Source organism: Myotis yumanensis, unplaced genomic scaffold, assembly GCF_028538775.1.
Source record: "Myotis yumanensis isolate MYYU_CA2020_CCGP unplaced genomic scaffold, mMyoYum1.0.hap1 SCAF_11, whole genome shotgun sequence".
NCBI classification, from domain to species: Eukaryota; Metazoa; Chordata; class Mammalia; order Chiroptera; family Vespertilionidae; genus Myotis; species Myotis yumanensis.
In genome coordinates, this window is record NW_027223762.1 from 39,225,306 (window position 1) to 39,242,312 (window position 17,007).

The following is a 17,007-nucleotide window of genomic DNA, read 5'->3' on the forward strand; positions in this document are numbered from 1 at the left end:
CACAATAATCTGAGTGGGTAACGTCCTGGTAAGAGTAGTTGCAAATTCAATAAAAAGCTGTCAGTGGATTAAATCTTTTCACCTCGCACGTTCTGTCAGTTCTGCCCACACCATTACCCCTCACACTCCTTCCCAACCCTGCAGACTATCCGGAGCCCAGCAGGCTCGGGGACGGACTGCGCAAGCGCGCGCCAGCCGCACGCTAGCCGCCCCGCCCCTCGCCGGACGCAGCCAATCAGCGGCTGCCTCTGACTGGCGCGCCACGGTCAAAAATGGCGGCGGCCGTTAGCGCCGGATGGCTTTTCTAATTCCACGGCTCTACCCTTCCCGTGCAAAATGTGAAAGGCGAAAAGGCTGGTGGAGGGGGTCCTAGGCAATGAGTCGGCGAAGAAAGCTTGGGGACAGCCCTGGCCCGAAGAACACGCCGCGCCAAGCGGCGGCGGCGGCTGAGGAATGCAGCTCGGTGGTCGAGTCCGGGAAGAGGCGGCTGCGGTCGGCGCGGGGATCGGGGCTCCGCGGGGCTGGAGGAGAGGAGCCTCTCCCGCCCGTGCCGCAGCCAGAGCAGCCTTCAGTAGCCGCTTCCTGCGGTAAAAGTAACCCCGGGGGGCGGGAGACGTGGCCTCTCTGGGCCCAGGCCCCGCAGCCCAGCCGGCGACTGGGGAACGTGGGATGGGAGTGGGGGTGGGGTCTGCGGGGTGTTTTCTTGCTCTGGGCCTCGCCCCTCGTGAGCCCCAAACTTACCGGGCACACTTCCCCTTGGCCTCGGTCCCCGAGTCTGAGCACTGCCCCGTTCGGGTTGACCACGCACTGTCGCTCCTGCCCCAGGAGTAGGGGTGTGGGGTTCCCCTGAAGGAGGGCGGGCGGCTCATTTCTGGGCTGCTGCTCGGAGTCAGCGGTGGCGGAGCGAGGAGAACGGCCTCCAGCTTTTTCCTGGGCAGTTCCTTCCGCTTACCGTTTTGCCCTGACTTGCTTTAGCGCAGGGACCCTGTGAAGAGCCATAGCTCTCTGTGTCCGAGGAGCCTTGGGGATGGCCCCTCTCGGTGGGCATGAACCGGAAGTGCCTGTGTAGGACTCCCCTCACAGGGCCCTGGAGTATATTTCATTCCCATCAATTTCGGGTGTCCCATTTTTTGAAAGATTTCTAATAAATCATGGTGGGAACTGAACCCCACACTGAAGCTGTTTCCTGGAGCGTGTTCTCCAAACATGGCTTTTGTTGACTGGCGTAAAGCAACGCCCCAATGGGCAAAAACAAATCTCTAGAAATTTAAAGTGATGCTGGACAGAACTTTCCAAGAAGTGGATCGCTAAAGCTCTTTGAAGCAGTTGGTTTAGGTTGGACAGAGTTGGTGGAAGCGGGCTAAACAGGCTTGTACTGAAGTTTCTGTTGGGGTGCTCTGGGTGGTTGCAATGTATCTGTGCATGACAGGCGGTTCCCAAAGCCCCCAAGTTCCAGTGGTAACGAATGGAGTGACTAGGGCCTACAGTGTTATACATCCATAGACCTACTAGATTGCTTTAAACTACTTGCTGTTTATAATGTTAAATTTGGGAGGTATTGGAAGGATTTTTATGTGAAACAAACATTTCGGTTGTGAAAATTTATATTAAGTCATCTCTGGGGGGAAATTAGATAATTGGACTATAAAAAGTAATCTTGTTAAAAGCTATTATTTGATATAGGGGTATTGTGAAGCCATGCTTTAAGATGCAACAACTGCTATTTTAATCTTATTTTATATAGAAAAGTATGAAACACCAAAGAGAGTGCTGAAAATGGAGTTGTTGTCATCTACCTTCAGTTCTCCTAATGATCCAGATGGACTAAATGATATCTTTTGGGATCAGAATTCTCCAATGACCAAACAGTTAGGTAATTGGTTATTAACATTTTTATCTGGGTAACTATTTGAGAAACGATTCAGGATTTAAACTATTGAATTTCATTTGGGGGAACAACATCATGAATTTTGTACAGTAGGTGTTTTTTGAGAATCTTATCTGATTGTATTGCTGTGATATACATGTGCTAGCATAGATGTGCTAATTAAACTTGTTTTCTAAGAAGTGACCACTATTTTTAAAAATATTTTTTATTTACATTTATAGAAATGTGTTTCTTTCTTTAGGTAAAGGAAGGAAAAAAAAGATTTACAACACAGATAGTGATGAGATCTCACATATTGTTAATTGTATTGCTCCTCAGGTAAATATTACTAGTTTTATAATTACTTTATGCTACTAAGTCCTTGTATAGTTCATTTATATGAAAAATGTTTTATCTTTTACAATTCTCTTTGCAGAAAATAGAGCAGCAGATATTACTAATATCTTTATTACAAAAATGCATATTATGAAAAATGAAAATGTAAAATAAGTAATTATACTTTTCTAAACATACTATCTTATTTTAATTTTCAATTTAGATTTTATTTTTATTAAATTTATTGGGGTGACATTGTTTAATATGATCATATAGGTTTCAGGTATGTGTTTCTATGTTACAAACTCTGTATATTGCACTGTGTGCCCACCAACCAAAGTCAAATCATCTTCCGTCATCTTATTTTAATTTTCTAGAGTGATGATTTTGACTAGAGCTTTGTGTTTATTTTGTTTTTAGTATTGTTTAACAATACATGTCACCATTTTCAAGTTGCTAAAATAATAGAATAATAGAAACCTTAAAAAACTTTTAAGGTTTTTTTTTAATGATTGGTAAATATGTATTGACTGTAGCACAACTTTTCTCCATTGGAACTGCTCTTAATACTGTTGACCTACAAGATCATCAAGAAATATTTTAAAAGTGGGAAAAACACTGGATTTGGAGTTAGTTCTCAGATCACCTCCTGGGTTACCCCAAGCAAGCTACTTACGCTCTCAGAACTTCAGTTCATTCAGCCATAAACTAGAATTACTTGTCTTGCTCTCTTTATTGAATTAATATGAAGGTTATATTAGATAACAAGTCTTTGTAAACTATAGAACACTATAAATATAAGGTTATGTTAAAGTTATTTATGTTAAAGTTACAGTTAGATTATTTACTGTAATAATATCATCTGCAAAAGTTTATTTTTTTTAATTTCTTGACTGCTTGAGTGAAATAGAAATATAAATTAAAGTCAACCTCTGTGCTGAAGTTGACTTTACTTTCCTCTCTTTTTTCCTTTTTTAACAAATGTAAATCCAGAAAACATCCAATTTTTGCTGTCTTTTCTATAGGAAGTAGGCTATTTTTCTTTGACACAACCATAGATAGTGACTATGTTGACCAAAAACAATAGATGGCACTGATCCAAGTTGTGGTTACAAGGAATCAGCATAATCCAGGTGAAGAAGACAGGAAATAAAGCTTCTCTTAATGGCTATAAAATATCCCAAATTACAACTATGATAGTCAAAACAACTCTGTTGGTACTAGCTCTACATTCCATGTTTGACTTGTCATAGAAATGTATTTTCCATATGGTTCATTAGTTAAATAGAATTTATGCCATAATACTACTTACTTTATGAGTTAACAATAGATCTTCATTAATTGTGAGTTTCACATGAAAGAAGCATAATAAAATGTGTTTGGGCTGGCCAGCCTAAATAGTGATAAAAAGATAGTTGAGTAAATTAATGGACTCTACCTAAGAGGGATGGAAATAATAGCTCATATAAAGAAATGGCAACAGTATGCAAGTGGTAACTTGTGTATAAGAAAAATTACAGTGAAATTAGTTGCTTTTAAATGTTACCCTTTTCAACTGAGTACTTTTAAAACATAAATCTTTGGTAATATCAAGATCTTTTTAAAAGCTTTAAAAAGTATTCACAAATGACATACTCATGTTTATTTTTAGGTGAGTTAACCTCAAATAATTATTTAAACCAACTTAATATTTTCAGAGATGGCATTTAAAAATATATGCACTTCCATTTTAATTGGACATTCATTTTCTTCAAGGATTCTTTTTATGCATTGTTGTTTATTTGAAGATGGGCGGTATATTTTCCAATCGTTTTTTAACTACACAGTGTGTACTCTTTAGGATTAAATATAGTGCTTAGATATCTTATTACAGTACCTGGATTGTATTGTGTAATTATTAATGAAGACATTTTAAAAATATAACACAAATAGTATAAAAATTGTATACAAAGTACCCATGTCCATGTAAAATTGGATATATAAAATTATCATACTTTTATTCTCTAAAAATTGGAATGAATGTAAAATTACTTGCTAAATGGGCAAAAAAGAAAATCATAATTAAATCATTAAGAATGTTGTTTTTCCTAAATCAAGGTTATTGAAACAAAGGGGAAAAAATAATACTGAAAGTAAAATTAATGCTTTTGTTGTTTGGTTGGTTTTTAATGTTTTGCAAAGCTAAAATTTACTAGGATCAACTGGCCATCTAAGAAATCTGCTGATCAATTAAGGATTCTAGTAAATAACCATGAACTGACATCTTTATTTCCAGCATTTTGCTAGATAGATGCTGAACTATCATAAGAATAATTCTTGCCTTCAAGTAACCTATAATCTAGTGATGATTATTTTTACCTTATGTGATAATTATGTTCATTATAGGTACTATAAAAATAGAGTAGAAAATAGTTAATCTATTTTTTTGTGTTGGTTTGGTTTATAACTAATACATAAACTTATTCTCTAATATTTTACATGACCAAGTAATTGAAAGTCATAGCAAAAATATACAGGACTAAATGGCTTTTTCTCTATCTTATTCTTTGCATCAGTTCTGACCTTATACTTCTCTAACTCAATTCTGATCTTAGTTCTATGTAAGTGTTCTTAATTCAGGTCAACATAGACTGTCCAACTTTAGATAAAGATTGTAATAGGGATATGGAAAATTTGGAGAATCAAGTGACACAGAAAGGATTCTACATGTATCTTTATTCTTTTTATAAAAAAAAAAATTATTGATTTCAGAGAGGAAGGGAGAGGGAGAGATAGAAACATCAATGATGAGAGAGAATCATTGATCAGCTGCCTCCTGCACACCCCCAATTGGGGCTTAAGCCCACAAACCCAGGCATGTGCCCTTGAATGAAATCAAACCTGGGACCCTTCAGTCCGCAGGCTGGCACTCTATCCACTGACCCAAACCACTAGGGCATGTGTCTTTATTCTTAAATCATGATGTCTGCTCACAGTTTATTTCTGATACTAATGTTTATTTTTATGAATATCTTATAAGTTGATCAGCTTTCTTTTGATAAAAATGCTTTTATTATTTAAAAAACATTTATTAAATAAATCACTAGAACATTTTTTTGAAAATAAGGAATTCTCAATTCTGAATATTTTCATTCTCTAAAATATAAATGTATTATTTTGCAACTTTTTATTATATCTTCCAGCTTCTTATTGTTTTGAGATTGTTTAGTAACCATCACCTTACCAGAATTTATTATTTGAGGAAAATAAATCAATGTAGTTAAAGTTTCCTTTTCTACTTTCTTTTTCTCTCTTATTTATTTATTTTATTTTATTTTACACCTCTTTTTATCCCCTTCTACCAAAGGATGAAAAACCAATAACAGACTCCATGCTGGGCGTGTGGATTGGTGAAACTGCTATTCCTTGTACTCCTCATGTAGCAAAAGGAAAATCAAGAGCAAAAATCAGCTGCACAAAGTAAATTCAAACTTTTTAGTTTTTTTTCTGACATTCAGTGAAGTAAATATTTTCAATAATTGATTTGGTTTTGTGATTATATTAAAAACATTTCCTTAATTTTGATGTGTAGAATTTTGTACTTAAAGTAATTATAATGTGTTGAAATTTTCATGTTTTAACATTAAAATATGTCAAATAACAATTGAATATTTATAACAACTCTTAGAACTTTTCTTATAATTTTTAACATATTTGTCTAGGTTAAAAACACAAAATCAAGAGGAAGAACTTATGAAATTGGCTAAGCAATTTGATAAAAATATGGAAGAGCTAGATGTGATTCAAGAGCAAAACAAGAGAAATCATGATTTTATCCAGATGATTTCAGAAGCAGAGACTTTAAATAATTATAAAGATAATGTACAGATGCAGTTATTACATGAGATAGTTCCTGAAATAGATAATGGAATAATAAAGAAGCCAATGAAAGAAAACACCAAGGTATCTGTGGTAAATGATCAATATCACAGTCAGAAGCCATTTGACCAAAATGCTGAAGCAGCTTTTAATGCCATTTTTGATGGTTCTACTCAGAAGTGTAGTGGACAGTTAAGCCAAGATCTGTCAGATGCCTTATGGAGCACTGTTAATACTACCTTTGGAAAGAAAAGTGCTTTGAAAGAGGAGAAAATCATTAGTAATGAAACTCAAGTTACTGAAAAACTACGAAACAAACCCCCAACATCACTTTCTCATCAAGTAGATACTCCTGGAATGACAAAATCATATGTGATTTCCAGTACTAAGGAGCCAGAAGCTTTTAATAAGCACACAGATGTATTTACTACTGGTGATTTTGAGGACGAATGGGAAAACTTACTAAATAATGAACCTTTTGTTACGCAAAATGTAGAAAGATCTGAACTTTTTTCTGTTCCTGAAACAGTCCAGATGGTTGATCAAAAAGACATTTGTATATTTAACAGTAAAAATGGTAAAAGTAACTCAAGAATGAATACAAGTCTAGATGCTGAGTTTAGAGATTCAAAAATTTTAGACGTTTCTTCAAACACACATACCAATGAATTAATAGATGCTAGAAAATACAGATTTTTACCAAATTCAAATGGTAAACCAAACAAATTACTATCCATTGGAAATAAAGTGAAATTTGAGAAATCTTTTAATAAAATCATTCAAGGCAAAACTCAAGATGGTGCAGTTGCATCCGATCCGACAAAAGTAAAAGAAGATGTTCAAACTAAATTTATTTCTAATGTAAATACTTCTCAAAAAAAGTCTACTTTGAACACAGGATATTCTAATGAACAGAAAAATAAGTCAATTTTTAATCAGTCATTTAAGACGCCTGCTAATATAGTTCCTTTTGACTCTGCTGCTTTGGACATTGCAAATCAGACTAATGCATCAAATATGGATTCTTTCTCTGATGATTGGAATGACCCATCATTTGCCAATGAAATTGTTAAAGCATGTCATCAATTAGAGACTACCTGGGAAGATGATGTAGAGGATGACCTATTATACCAAGCATGTGATGATGTTGAAAGACTAACTCAGCAGCAAGACATGAGAAAGGACAAGACATCAGAAAGTATACTTGACATTAATAATAGTTCCAAACATGGAGCCAAAAACACATTTACAACATCTAAACAAGGAAGTCAGTTGGTGCAATCAACGTATTTGAATCTGAGTGATATTTCAGCACAGTCATCATCGACTGGTAGCTCACAAATAAATAAATCAGTGAAGATGCAGAAAGGGGAAATTTGTGGAAATTCTCCAAGTTTTATAGGTGCGACAACAAATTTGACTATATACTCTAAGAACTCAAGTTGTCTGATCAATAATTTGCCTGTCTCTTGGAGTAATACTGGTATTCCAGTAGAAGTGAATAGTTCCAAATCTGTTCTTATAAGAAGTTCAAGTTTGAATGTGAATTCAGATCGTATGAGTAGAGAAATAGCTACTTGTAAGAAGAAATCGAGTAGTCGGCCTCTGTTCCATGGGACCATAACAGATGAAGCTCAGAATGATCTTAACAGAACAGTTAACTTTTCTAAGTACAGGTTTACAAAGATCAAAAATTCTCAGATTCTTTCCCAGATTAATCAAAATTGTATACCAGAAAGTATCTCTGATACCAAAATTACAAAGAGTTTGGAGAAAAACAAAATTCCTGTCAACTCATTATGTGGGCAGGCTGTTCAACAGCAATCTTTGATGAAACCTGAATCTTTGAAACTACCTTCAAAAGGTATGTATCAGATCATTTCCTTTGAAAGATTATCATCTTGGAAAGTAGCCAAACTAGTATTTTGTTGTTGTATTGAATTTGCATAACATGTAAAGTAAAAATTATGATGTTTAACTATGTCATAATGTGATTCTTACAAATAATTATGTTGTAATATACGAAGAGTGGGCGATTTGTTTTCAAAAGACTGCATCAAATTCTTTATCAGCATTTAATACAGTGACTAGCATATAGTAGGCATTCAGTAAATACTTGTTCAATGTTTTCTGAATTATTTTGTGAAAAATCATACTTTAGAAATATATATATATATTACTGTGTGATACTGTTTATAAAATATCTCATTGTTTAAAACTTGAATAATCTTACTATGTTTAGCAGAACATTAAGGTGAATAATATTTGAAAATGTAGGACATTTTCATTAAATACCTCTTCTAGTATAATAGCTGATATAAAACTCTGTTAGTTGCAATAAGAATTCTAATTACTTACTCAGCACAACCAGTCATCTTTCATTCTGCCAGTTCCTCTTTTCCCAAATTCTCATTTCCATCAACATGTTCTATTGTTTCTACCACAAAAAATATATCTCAAAATTGTCCATTTTTCTCACTCTCTACTATTACCACCCTTTTCCAAGCCAACATTTATTGACTAGACTACTGCAGTCCTTTTACCTGTCCCATTTCAATTCTGATCTCCAAACAGCAGAATAACCTTTTACAAACAAATAGGTAAACTGCATTCCTATGCTTAATGACAGCCTTCAATTGCTGACTGTATTTCAAATAAAGTTCGAACTTGACACTGTTATCTAAGGCTTAGATTATCTCTCTCTAACCTGCCTGTCCTCTTTTTTCCTTTACTTACTAAGCTCCAACTATACCAATAGTCTTTCAGTTCCTCAAAAGAAATAGGTTCTTTCCTATTTCAAGAGCTTTGACTGTGCTATTCCCAACTAAAACTACTTCCCAACATTTCACCCCTCCCCACCCTTTGATGCTTTTTTATACTTAGGTCTCAGTTTAAATATTACCTACCCTCTCACAGAGGCCTTCCTTGAACAATCTGTAGGTGAGTCTTTTCCTTGTAATTTTCCATCATTGCTTATTTCTTTCACCTTTTAAAATTACAATTAAATATTGATTACGATCTTATCAGTGAGTACCTTGGCCTACCACAGTATCTGACACTTAGAAGATGTTTGATAAATATTTGAGTGAACATCATGTAATATAATGTAAAAGGTCTGTTATTCACTGATAGCATAATATTTTTTTTAAAAAGGAATATGTCTGGCGTAACTACTAGTACTTCTTAATGCCCAATACTTGATCATAGCCTCCCGTCTGCAGATGCTATTTCCTTTGCCCGGAATAGTGCACCCACATGTCTATACCAAATCTGCCAGGCCATTTTCCATTTGCTTTTAAAAATACAATGTGTTTTTAACCACCTTCAGAATGATTTACATTCACTTTCTCTGGCTTACTCCAATACCCAGTGCTAATTTCTGTTATAGTATTTAGTATACTCACTTGTAATTATAGATTTTCTTAAATTAGTATCCCTCACTTGGAGCTAACAACATTAGACTCCTTACTTGTTATGTAGATTAGTGCTAATATGAGAAAGTTTTTCATTTCTTTTAACATTAGATCTTTGTTTTCGGTTTAGATTCTAGATAATGTTTTTGTTGGTATTACTGTTAAAATTTTCCTATTTAAGTCATCCCTCCGCTTTAAAAAAAAAAAAATTATGTAAGTCTTCTATTTCTCCTTTCCCATACCATTTCCCAGGAAAAGGCACTGTTAACAGTTTGGAATACATCATGTAACATTTTTGTGTGTGTATAAAAATGTGTGTGTGTATACCTATAGATTTATCTAAATAGATGGAATTATATACTATATACCCCCTATTTGGCAACTTGGTTTTACCTTCACTTAATATAACTATCATTTCCTGTTAGTACGTACAGATTTGCTTCAGTTCTTTTAACACACCGTATAGTATGTCATTATATGTATGTAACAGTTTATTTAACTGTGTCTCTATTGATGGAAGTGTAGTTTGGCTGCAGTTTTTTATATTACAAACAATCCTCCAGTGAATATCCTTCTACATAAATTTCTGTATACTCTTGAGATTATATTTGTTAATTACTGAAAAATTAATGAAGGAGAATGTTTTGAATTTTGATGGCTATCACCAAATTTCCCCCAAAAGTTACATCAATTTATATTCTTATTAATACTGACAAATAATATATCTCTACATTATGGCCCAAGCTAGATATTTTGAAACTTTAAGATTTTTCAGTCTATGCTCTGGCAGGTATGGCTCAGTTGGTTGCATGTCATACCATGCACTGACAGGTTGCTGGCTCGATTCCCAGTAAGGGCACATGCCCAGGTTACAGGCTGGATCCCCAGTAGGGGTTGTGCAGGAGGCAGCCAATTGGAGTTTCGCTGTCACATCCATGACTCTCTCTCCCTCTCTTTTTCTCTCTCTGTAAAAATCAATTAAAAAAATGTTTTAAAAAAACACAAAATAATTGTCAAATCCATAACAATTTAAAATATTTATATTCAAATAAGTGTAATTAATTGACCCATACTCCCAAAATGATACATTAACATATAGTTGTAATTCTTTTAAAGACTAAATCTCTAGAATATTTGAGTTTTCCCAAAACTTTTATCTACTAATCTGTCTGCATTATGGATGAATAATCTGCCTTCCAATTTATCTTAACAATTTTCCCTTTGAGTTGATTTATAGCATCTAATATTCTTTTTTTTCTAATTTTTTTAATTGATTTGAGAGAGAGAGAAAAATATTGATTGGCTGCCTCTCATACGCACCCTTACTAGGGATCAAGCCTGCAACCTGGGCCAGGAATCCAACAGGCAGCCTTTCAGTGCATGGGACCACATTCAACCAACTGAGCTACGCCAGCCAGGACATCTATACTAATAAAAGGGTAATAATGCTAATTAGAACGGTTTGACTGGACATCTTCCAGATGTCCGATTTCCTTCCAGACAGTTAGGAGGAGACCAGGCCAGCAGGGGTCAGGGGGGCAACCAGCCTGGCAGGGGGGGCATTTAGGGGGCAACCAGGCCGACGGGGGCAGTTAGGGGGTGATAAGGCCGGCAAGCAGAGGCAGTTAGGGGCGATCAGGCAGGCAGGCAGGTGAGCAGTTAGGAGCCAGTGGTCCTGGATTTTGAGAGAGATGTGCGGAATGGGGCCTAAACTGGCAGTCAGACATCCCCCCGAGGGGTCCATGATTGGAGAGGGTGCAGGCCGGGCTGAGGGACACACCCCCCCCCCCCCCCACCTGTGCATAAATTTCATGCACCGGGCCTCTAGTATATAATATTCTAATGAATATTAAACTTGTTGATATTTTCTATTGTTTACACTTCCTTTTACTTTGTTATGTAGCAAACTGCTCTTCAGCAGATGTCTTTGAAACAAACTCATTTAAGAACCTCATTCCTTGAAGGCAGAGTTTGGCAAACCATGGCCTGTCCAAATCTACCCTATGTGGCCTGTTTTTGTACAGCAGCATGCTAAAATGCCTTTCATGTTATAAATGGTTGAAAAATCAAAAGGATAATAATATTTTGTGACTTTTGAAAATTATAATCAATTCTAGTTTTATTGTCCCTACACAAATTTGTATTTGAACAGAGCCACATCATTTGTTTATGTATTGTCTGTGGCTGTTTTCATGCTGCAATGACAGAGCTGAGTAGTTAGATTAAGAGATTATATAACCTGCAAAGGTTAGCATATTTACTTTCTGGCCTGTTACAAGAACAAAAAATTTGCTGACCCCTGCTTTAGATTAAGATTAAGAGTCACTCTTGCTTTGTACCTTGCAATAGTTTGAGACTTTGCTATGTATTTTTATTGCAGATTGAGTTAAAGGAAGGGCTGATGGGAGAAATGGATGACTCTCTCTAAATCAAATTTTCATGGTGTGACTTTATTATATCCTTTGAAATTATTTTCCAGAATATCACCAAGCCAACTGTAAGGCCCATTTTAGGGAGCTATGTTCTTTTCTGTCGTCATGGATTATTAACCTGTGTTCCTTCCAAACTTATAGTCAATTGAATGTAAACTGTGTGTGCATGTATTCTGAGTTTCTTGTGTTTCTTAGGCTTGAGGCTAAAATATTAGATAATTAATCTGGCTAATTTTAAGTATCTTGTATTTTTCTGTAAGGAAAAAAAGCTATACTCTGAGATAAATAGTTTAGGAAATAAAAGACATCAGAGTCATTAGGGAATTTACTCGAAATACATATCTCTTACCCTGAACACCCACTCCCATTCAGATTATACCAAGAAAGAAAGGGAAGACAGGTGATATATTTTTAGATATATTTCCCTTAGTTAACAAGAGAAATGTCTTGTAACAAATTATGAACCTTTATTTAGATGTCAGTATAAATAATATTTTGCTGCTGATATACTACAGATTCTTATTTTCTTCTCTGAAAGGCAGATTTTATAACATAAACAGTTTTACGAATACAATACAAGGTCATTTAAAGATGTATTAAGGTGATGGTCTTAATTTTAAAGCATTTAAATGAGGAAATAGGTTTGCTATTTAAAGCTTAATTCTTTTTAATATAATCTATTATATTAGCTCAAAGTGACTTAACTATTGAATTAAATTCATTATATTAGAACTCAGTATTTTGGCAGAGATAGAATTGGATGATTTGTTAAAATAGAACTTTCTATTTTCATTTGTTTAATTTGAAACATTGTTTATTTTATAGTATATTTAAAGTATGCATAAGAATATACCTATATCAGAATACTTCACATTTTTATATATTAAAAAGACATTCAAATTGAAGAATTTATTCATATATTTTGCTTTTTAAAATAATTTTCTAATGTTCATATAATATGTGTCCTCCAAATAAAAAGATAATACCTGACAATGAGTTACATGTTTATTGACATGCTGGATTTCATTCTATCATGCTAAAATATTTCTCCTGAATGGCTGAAATGAAATCTTGGAGTTCTATAGAGGTGAATATGAATATACCTTATCTTATAAATACACTATTTGAAGTATTAGTATCTAATTTAATTCATTATATTTTAACTACTTTACATTTAAAATCCGTTTTTAAAATGTATTTGTTTGTTATATAAATTAGATGTCATTATTCACAAGAATTATTTGCTGGGTAGTCAAAATGTACAATTTTTAATCAAATGAATTTTATCACACTGAAAAGAGTGCATCAAATAGGGACAGACTTATCAATGATTTTTTGTTTTCTTTTGGTCTACATCATTATGTCTGTACTTGGAATTTCACATGTAGTAGTTTAGTGTGACTTAATGGCCAAACCAATGTAGCAACTCTGGGTAATAAAAAAGTAAAAATTAAAACAGATCTTAAGCCCTAGCTGGTTTGGCTCAATGGATAGAGCGTCGGCCTGCTGACTGAAAGGTCCCAGGTTCTATTCCAGCCAAGGGCACATGCCTGGGTTGCGGGCTCGATCCCCAGTAGGGGGCGTGCAGGAGGCAGCCAATCAAGGATTCTCTCTCATCAGTGATGTTTCTATCTCTCTCTCCCTCTTCCTTCGTCTCTAAAATCAATAAAATATACTTAAAAAAAAACAAAACAGATCTTAAGAATGGCTTTATAGTCTGTAACACTAGTACTTGTATTTTGTTTCCTTTTTAGAGGAAGAAGAGAAAAATAGGAAGTATTCTCCTGAAGAAATTCAGAGAAAACGACAAGAAGCACTGGTTCGAAGAATGGCCAAGGCACAGGCATCATCTGTAAAGGCAGCTCCCACTTAATTTGGCTTTTTTAGTGAAATGGTAGTTGGAAGATTTAACAAAGACAGTTGGTACCTATCGATGATAGGAAACATTGTTCTTGATTTCTCTGTGAGAAATTTAATGCTGAGTTATAAAGCATGGACTTCTACTTTATTTAATAAATCATGTTTGCATTGATCAGTGAAAACTTTCCTTGGAGATGTATGTGAAAGTAATTCCATGTAAGTTTTGGAAATTCAGGAGAGTTAACAGTTATGGAGTAGAATTATACAGAGGAAAGGAGATCTATTTTTTAAATACTGTGATCTCAGGGGATTATCAAAAATAGTTATCTACTTAATTGTTTATTGTGATAGGGCTTTTTTCCTAACATAAAGCTTCAACGTACTAAGTTAAAGGATACAATTTTTAAAATATTTTTACTTTTAATAACTGTTCCTTAAGGTTTTTGTACATTTCTGAAGTTTAATTAATACTTGCACATTCTTAGGAACATGATTAGAGGAAATTACTCAATTTATTTGTAAGGAAATTATTGTTTTCAATTCCTAGTCTGAAATAGATTTGAATTCGAATTTTCTAAAATGCACTGCGTTTTTGAAACTTTCCACCATTTTTAGGGAAAATGCTAATTTAAGAAGTTTCATTTAGAAAAAAGTGGGTTGGCTATATAAGTAATGTAGCATCATTAACATTGAGAACTGTCAAAAATTTTCGTTACCATTTGATCCAGCTTTATTGTATAGAAGAAAAATTAATACTGTATTCTGAAAGTCACAAGGCAAGTTAAAGCTACTGGGATTAGAATAATTTTAAAAAAATATATTATCAATTTCAGAGAAGAAGGGAAAGGGAGAGAGACATGAAAACATCAATGATGAGAGAGAATCATTGACCGGCTACCTCCTGAATGCTCCCCACTGGGGACTGAGCCCGCATCCTGAGCATGTGCCCTGGCTGGGAATCCAACCATGACCTCCCAGTATATAGGATGATGTTCAATCACTGAGCCACGCCAGATGGGCTAGAATTATTTCTTGCATTCTAATGGTTACCTAAACAATTGTACCATTTCCTGCAGAATATTAGTACATAAGATAACTTGTTTTCATATTAATTATTTTATAGTCTAAAACTAAATAAAGTAAAAGTACATTAAGGACTTTAAATATGATGCTCATATTTTCTTGTGTTAAAGAATGAATCATTCTAGGGTATAATTTCTGGTTTTCCATGCTATGTAATTTTCTCTTGATTAACTTACTGACTTTGTTAATTTGTTCTTTTCTGTTAATCTTTTTTCTTTTTGCCTGTTTGGAATTTGCTAGGCCAGAAGTAAAATCTAAGCAGTGGGCATAAAGGCAATAAGGATGCTTTATGCATCCCAAATGGCTTTAAGAGACCTGAGGAAAGTTATAAATGTGAAATACCTGTTAGGTTGTTCACCACCATTCGGGTGTCTTTTAGCTATGATAATATTACAATAATTAAATGCATTTTAAGGTATTGCTGTAGAGAGACAAATAATTTTGAAAATTAGATTTTTATATATTCAGGAGTTAGCAAAAGTAGGTTTACAGTTGTTTGTATGGAAAAATATGCAGATTATTACAATTGCTTTATTATTATTTTTTAAATACATTTTTACTGATTTCAGAGAGGAAGGGAGGGGGTGAGAAAGATAGAAACATCGGAGATGAAAGAGAATCATTGATTGGCTGCCTCCTGCACACCCCCTAATGGGGATTGAGCCCATAATCCAGGCATGTGCCTGACAGGTAATCGAACCACGGCCTCCTGGTTCGTCCGAACCACGGCCTCCTGGTTCGTAGGTTGACGCTCAGCCCTTGAGCCACACTGGTGGGCTACAATAGCTTTATTAACTCAAAAGAATGTCACAATGGTACACTTCACTTAGATACAATCTTGTTAGTGCTCAAATGGCCAGCCTTTATTGTTTCACACATTCTTATAGTCTACTTACTATATTCAAGCATACTTTGGCACAGAGTTCTTTATTGTCATCAGTTTCTTACATACTTCTCACAACTGTAAACCTACTTTTGCTTATCCCTGTACAGTAGAGTAACACATTCTAGGTAGCCTTTATTATGCATCTAAGAAAATATAGTAACCTAAATAAATTCATTCATGTACCACTTGATGGGGATACATTCTGAGAAATGCATTGTTAGTTGACTTAGCCACTGTGTTACATCATAGAATGTAATTTAAAAATAGATAATAAACTCCATTACACACGTAGGCTATGTGATATAGGCTATTGCTCTGTAGGAAGGAAAAATCATTTTCCTTCTATTCTTCTGGGTTCTTGGCTGAGACATCCCTGTAAATAAATACAGATTAACAGGAAAAAAAATTAATAACATGTTTATGTACTATATACATGGGAAAGACCAGAAAAATGAGTAAGTTGCCAAAATGGCTGAAAATACCATCTTAAATATCAGCAGCTGAAGACAAAAGATTTTGGGGGTGTTATGCAGATGTAAGTGGTTGCCTTCTGCATTGATAAGAGTTTCTAGAGATCAGATTATCCCCCTCTTTTGGATACAGGGAGAGAGACACCCTTACAATTAAAGATTTCCCTTACAAGTGAGTATTTTACAAAGGGTAACTTCAGGTTGGTTTTTAGCACTTCTCCCATGTATGCTATTTCTTAAAATCACCTAGCCTAAAATAATCCTTATGCCAAAATAACATATTTTAGGGATATTTACCCAAGTTCTTCCTTGCCTACCACTTGCTTCCTGTCTAGAGTGCCTTTAGCCTATTCTGTCCAATTCTACACAAACAATTCCATAGAATTGAAGAGGTGGACTATTTCCCAACTCATTCTGTGAGGTGAGTGTTGTCCAGATCCTAAAACCTGAAACAGACATTAAAAGAAAACTAAAAAACAATATCCCTCATGAGCATAAGTGCAAAAATTCTAAACACAATTTTTAGCAAAGCAAGTCCAACATGAAAAAGAACGTTGCATCAGGACTAAATGGTATTTATCCCAAGAATGCAGGATTAGTTTTTAACATTTGAAAGTCAATGAAATTCACTATTAATAACTGTAAAAGAAAAGTTACATAATTAATTGATTGGAAAGAAACTTCTTTACCTGATTAAGAGCATCTACTAAGAGTATAGGTAACATGATAATGGTGAAAATCTGTTTCCTTCCTAAGATTGGGAACAGACTGATGTCTGCTCTCATTACTTGTATTTAGTGTT

General features: G+C 34.7%; 1 protein-coding gene across 4 annotated transcripts; it reads left to right on the forward strand.

The window, feature by feature from the left end:
- The first annotated feature begins 305 nt into the window (after positions 1-305).
- ETAA1 (ETAA1 activator of ATR kinase) lies at positions 306-15,994 on the forward strand. 4 transcript variants are annotated; one of them, XM_070428444.1, is made up of 7 exons: positions 306-587; positions 1,745-1,873; positions 2,130-2,206; positions 5,550-5,662; positions 5,905-7,925; positions 10,804-10,913; positions 13,661-15,994. In XM_070428444.1, exons 1-7 carry the CDS (start codon positions 377-379, stop codon positions 13,760-13,762), a joined length of 2,763 nt encoding a protein of 920 aa, XP_070284545.1. In that variant the 5' UTR covers positions 306-376; the 3' UTR covers positions 13,763-15,994. The 4 variants fall into 4 exon arrangements, with proteins under 4 accessions (XP_070284545.1, XP_070284546.1, XP_070284547.1 ...); XM_070428445.1 differs by lacking the exon at positions 13,661-15,994 and adding an exon at positions 11,855-12,129; XM_070428446.1 differs by lacking the exon at positions 10,804-10,913.
- The last annotated feature ends 1,013 nt before the right edge of the window (positions 15,995-17,007 follow it).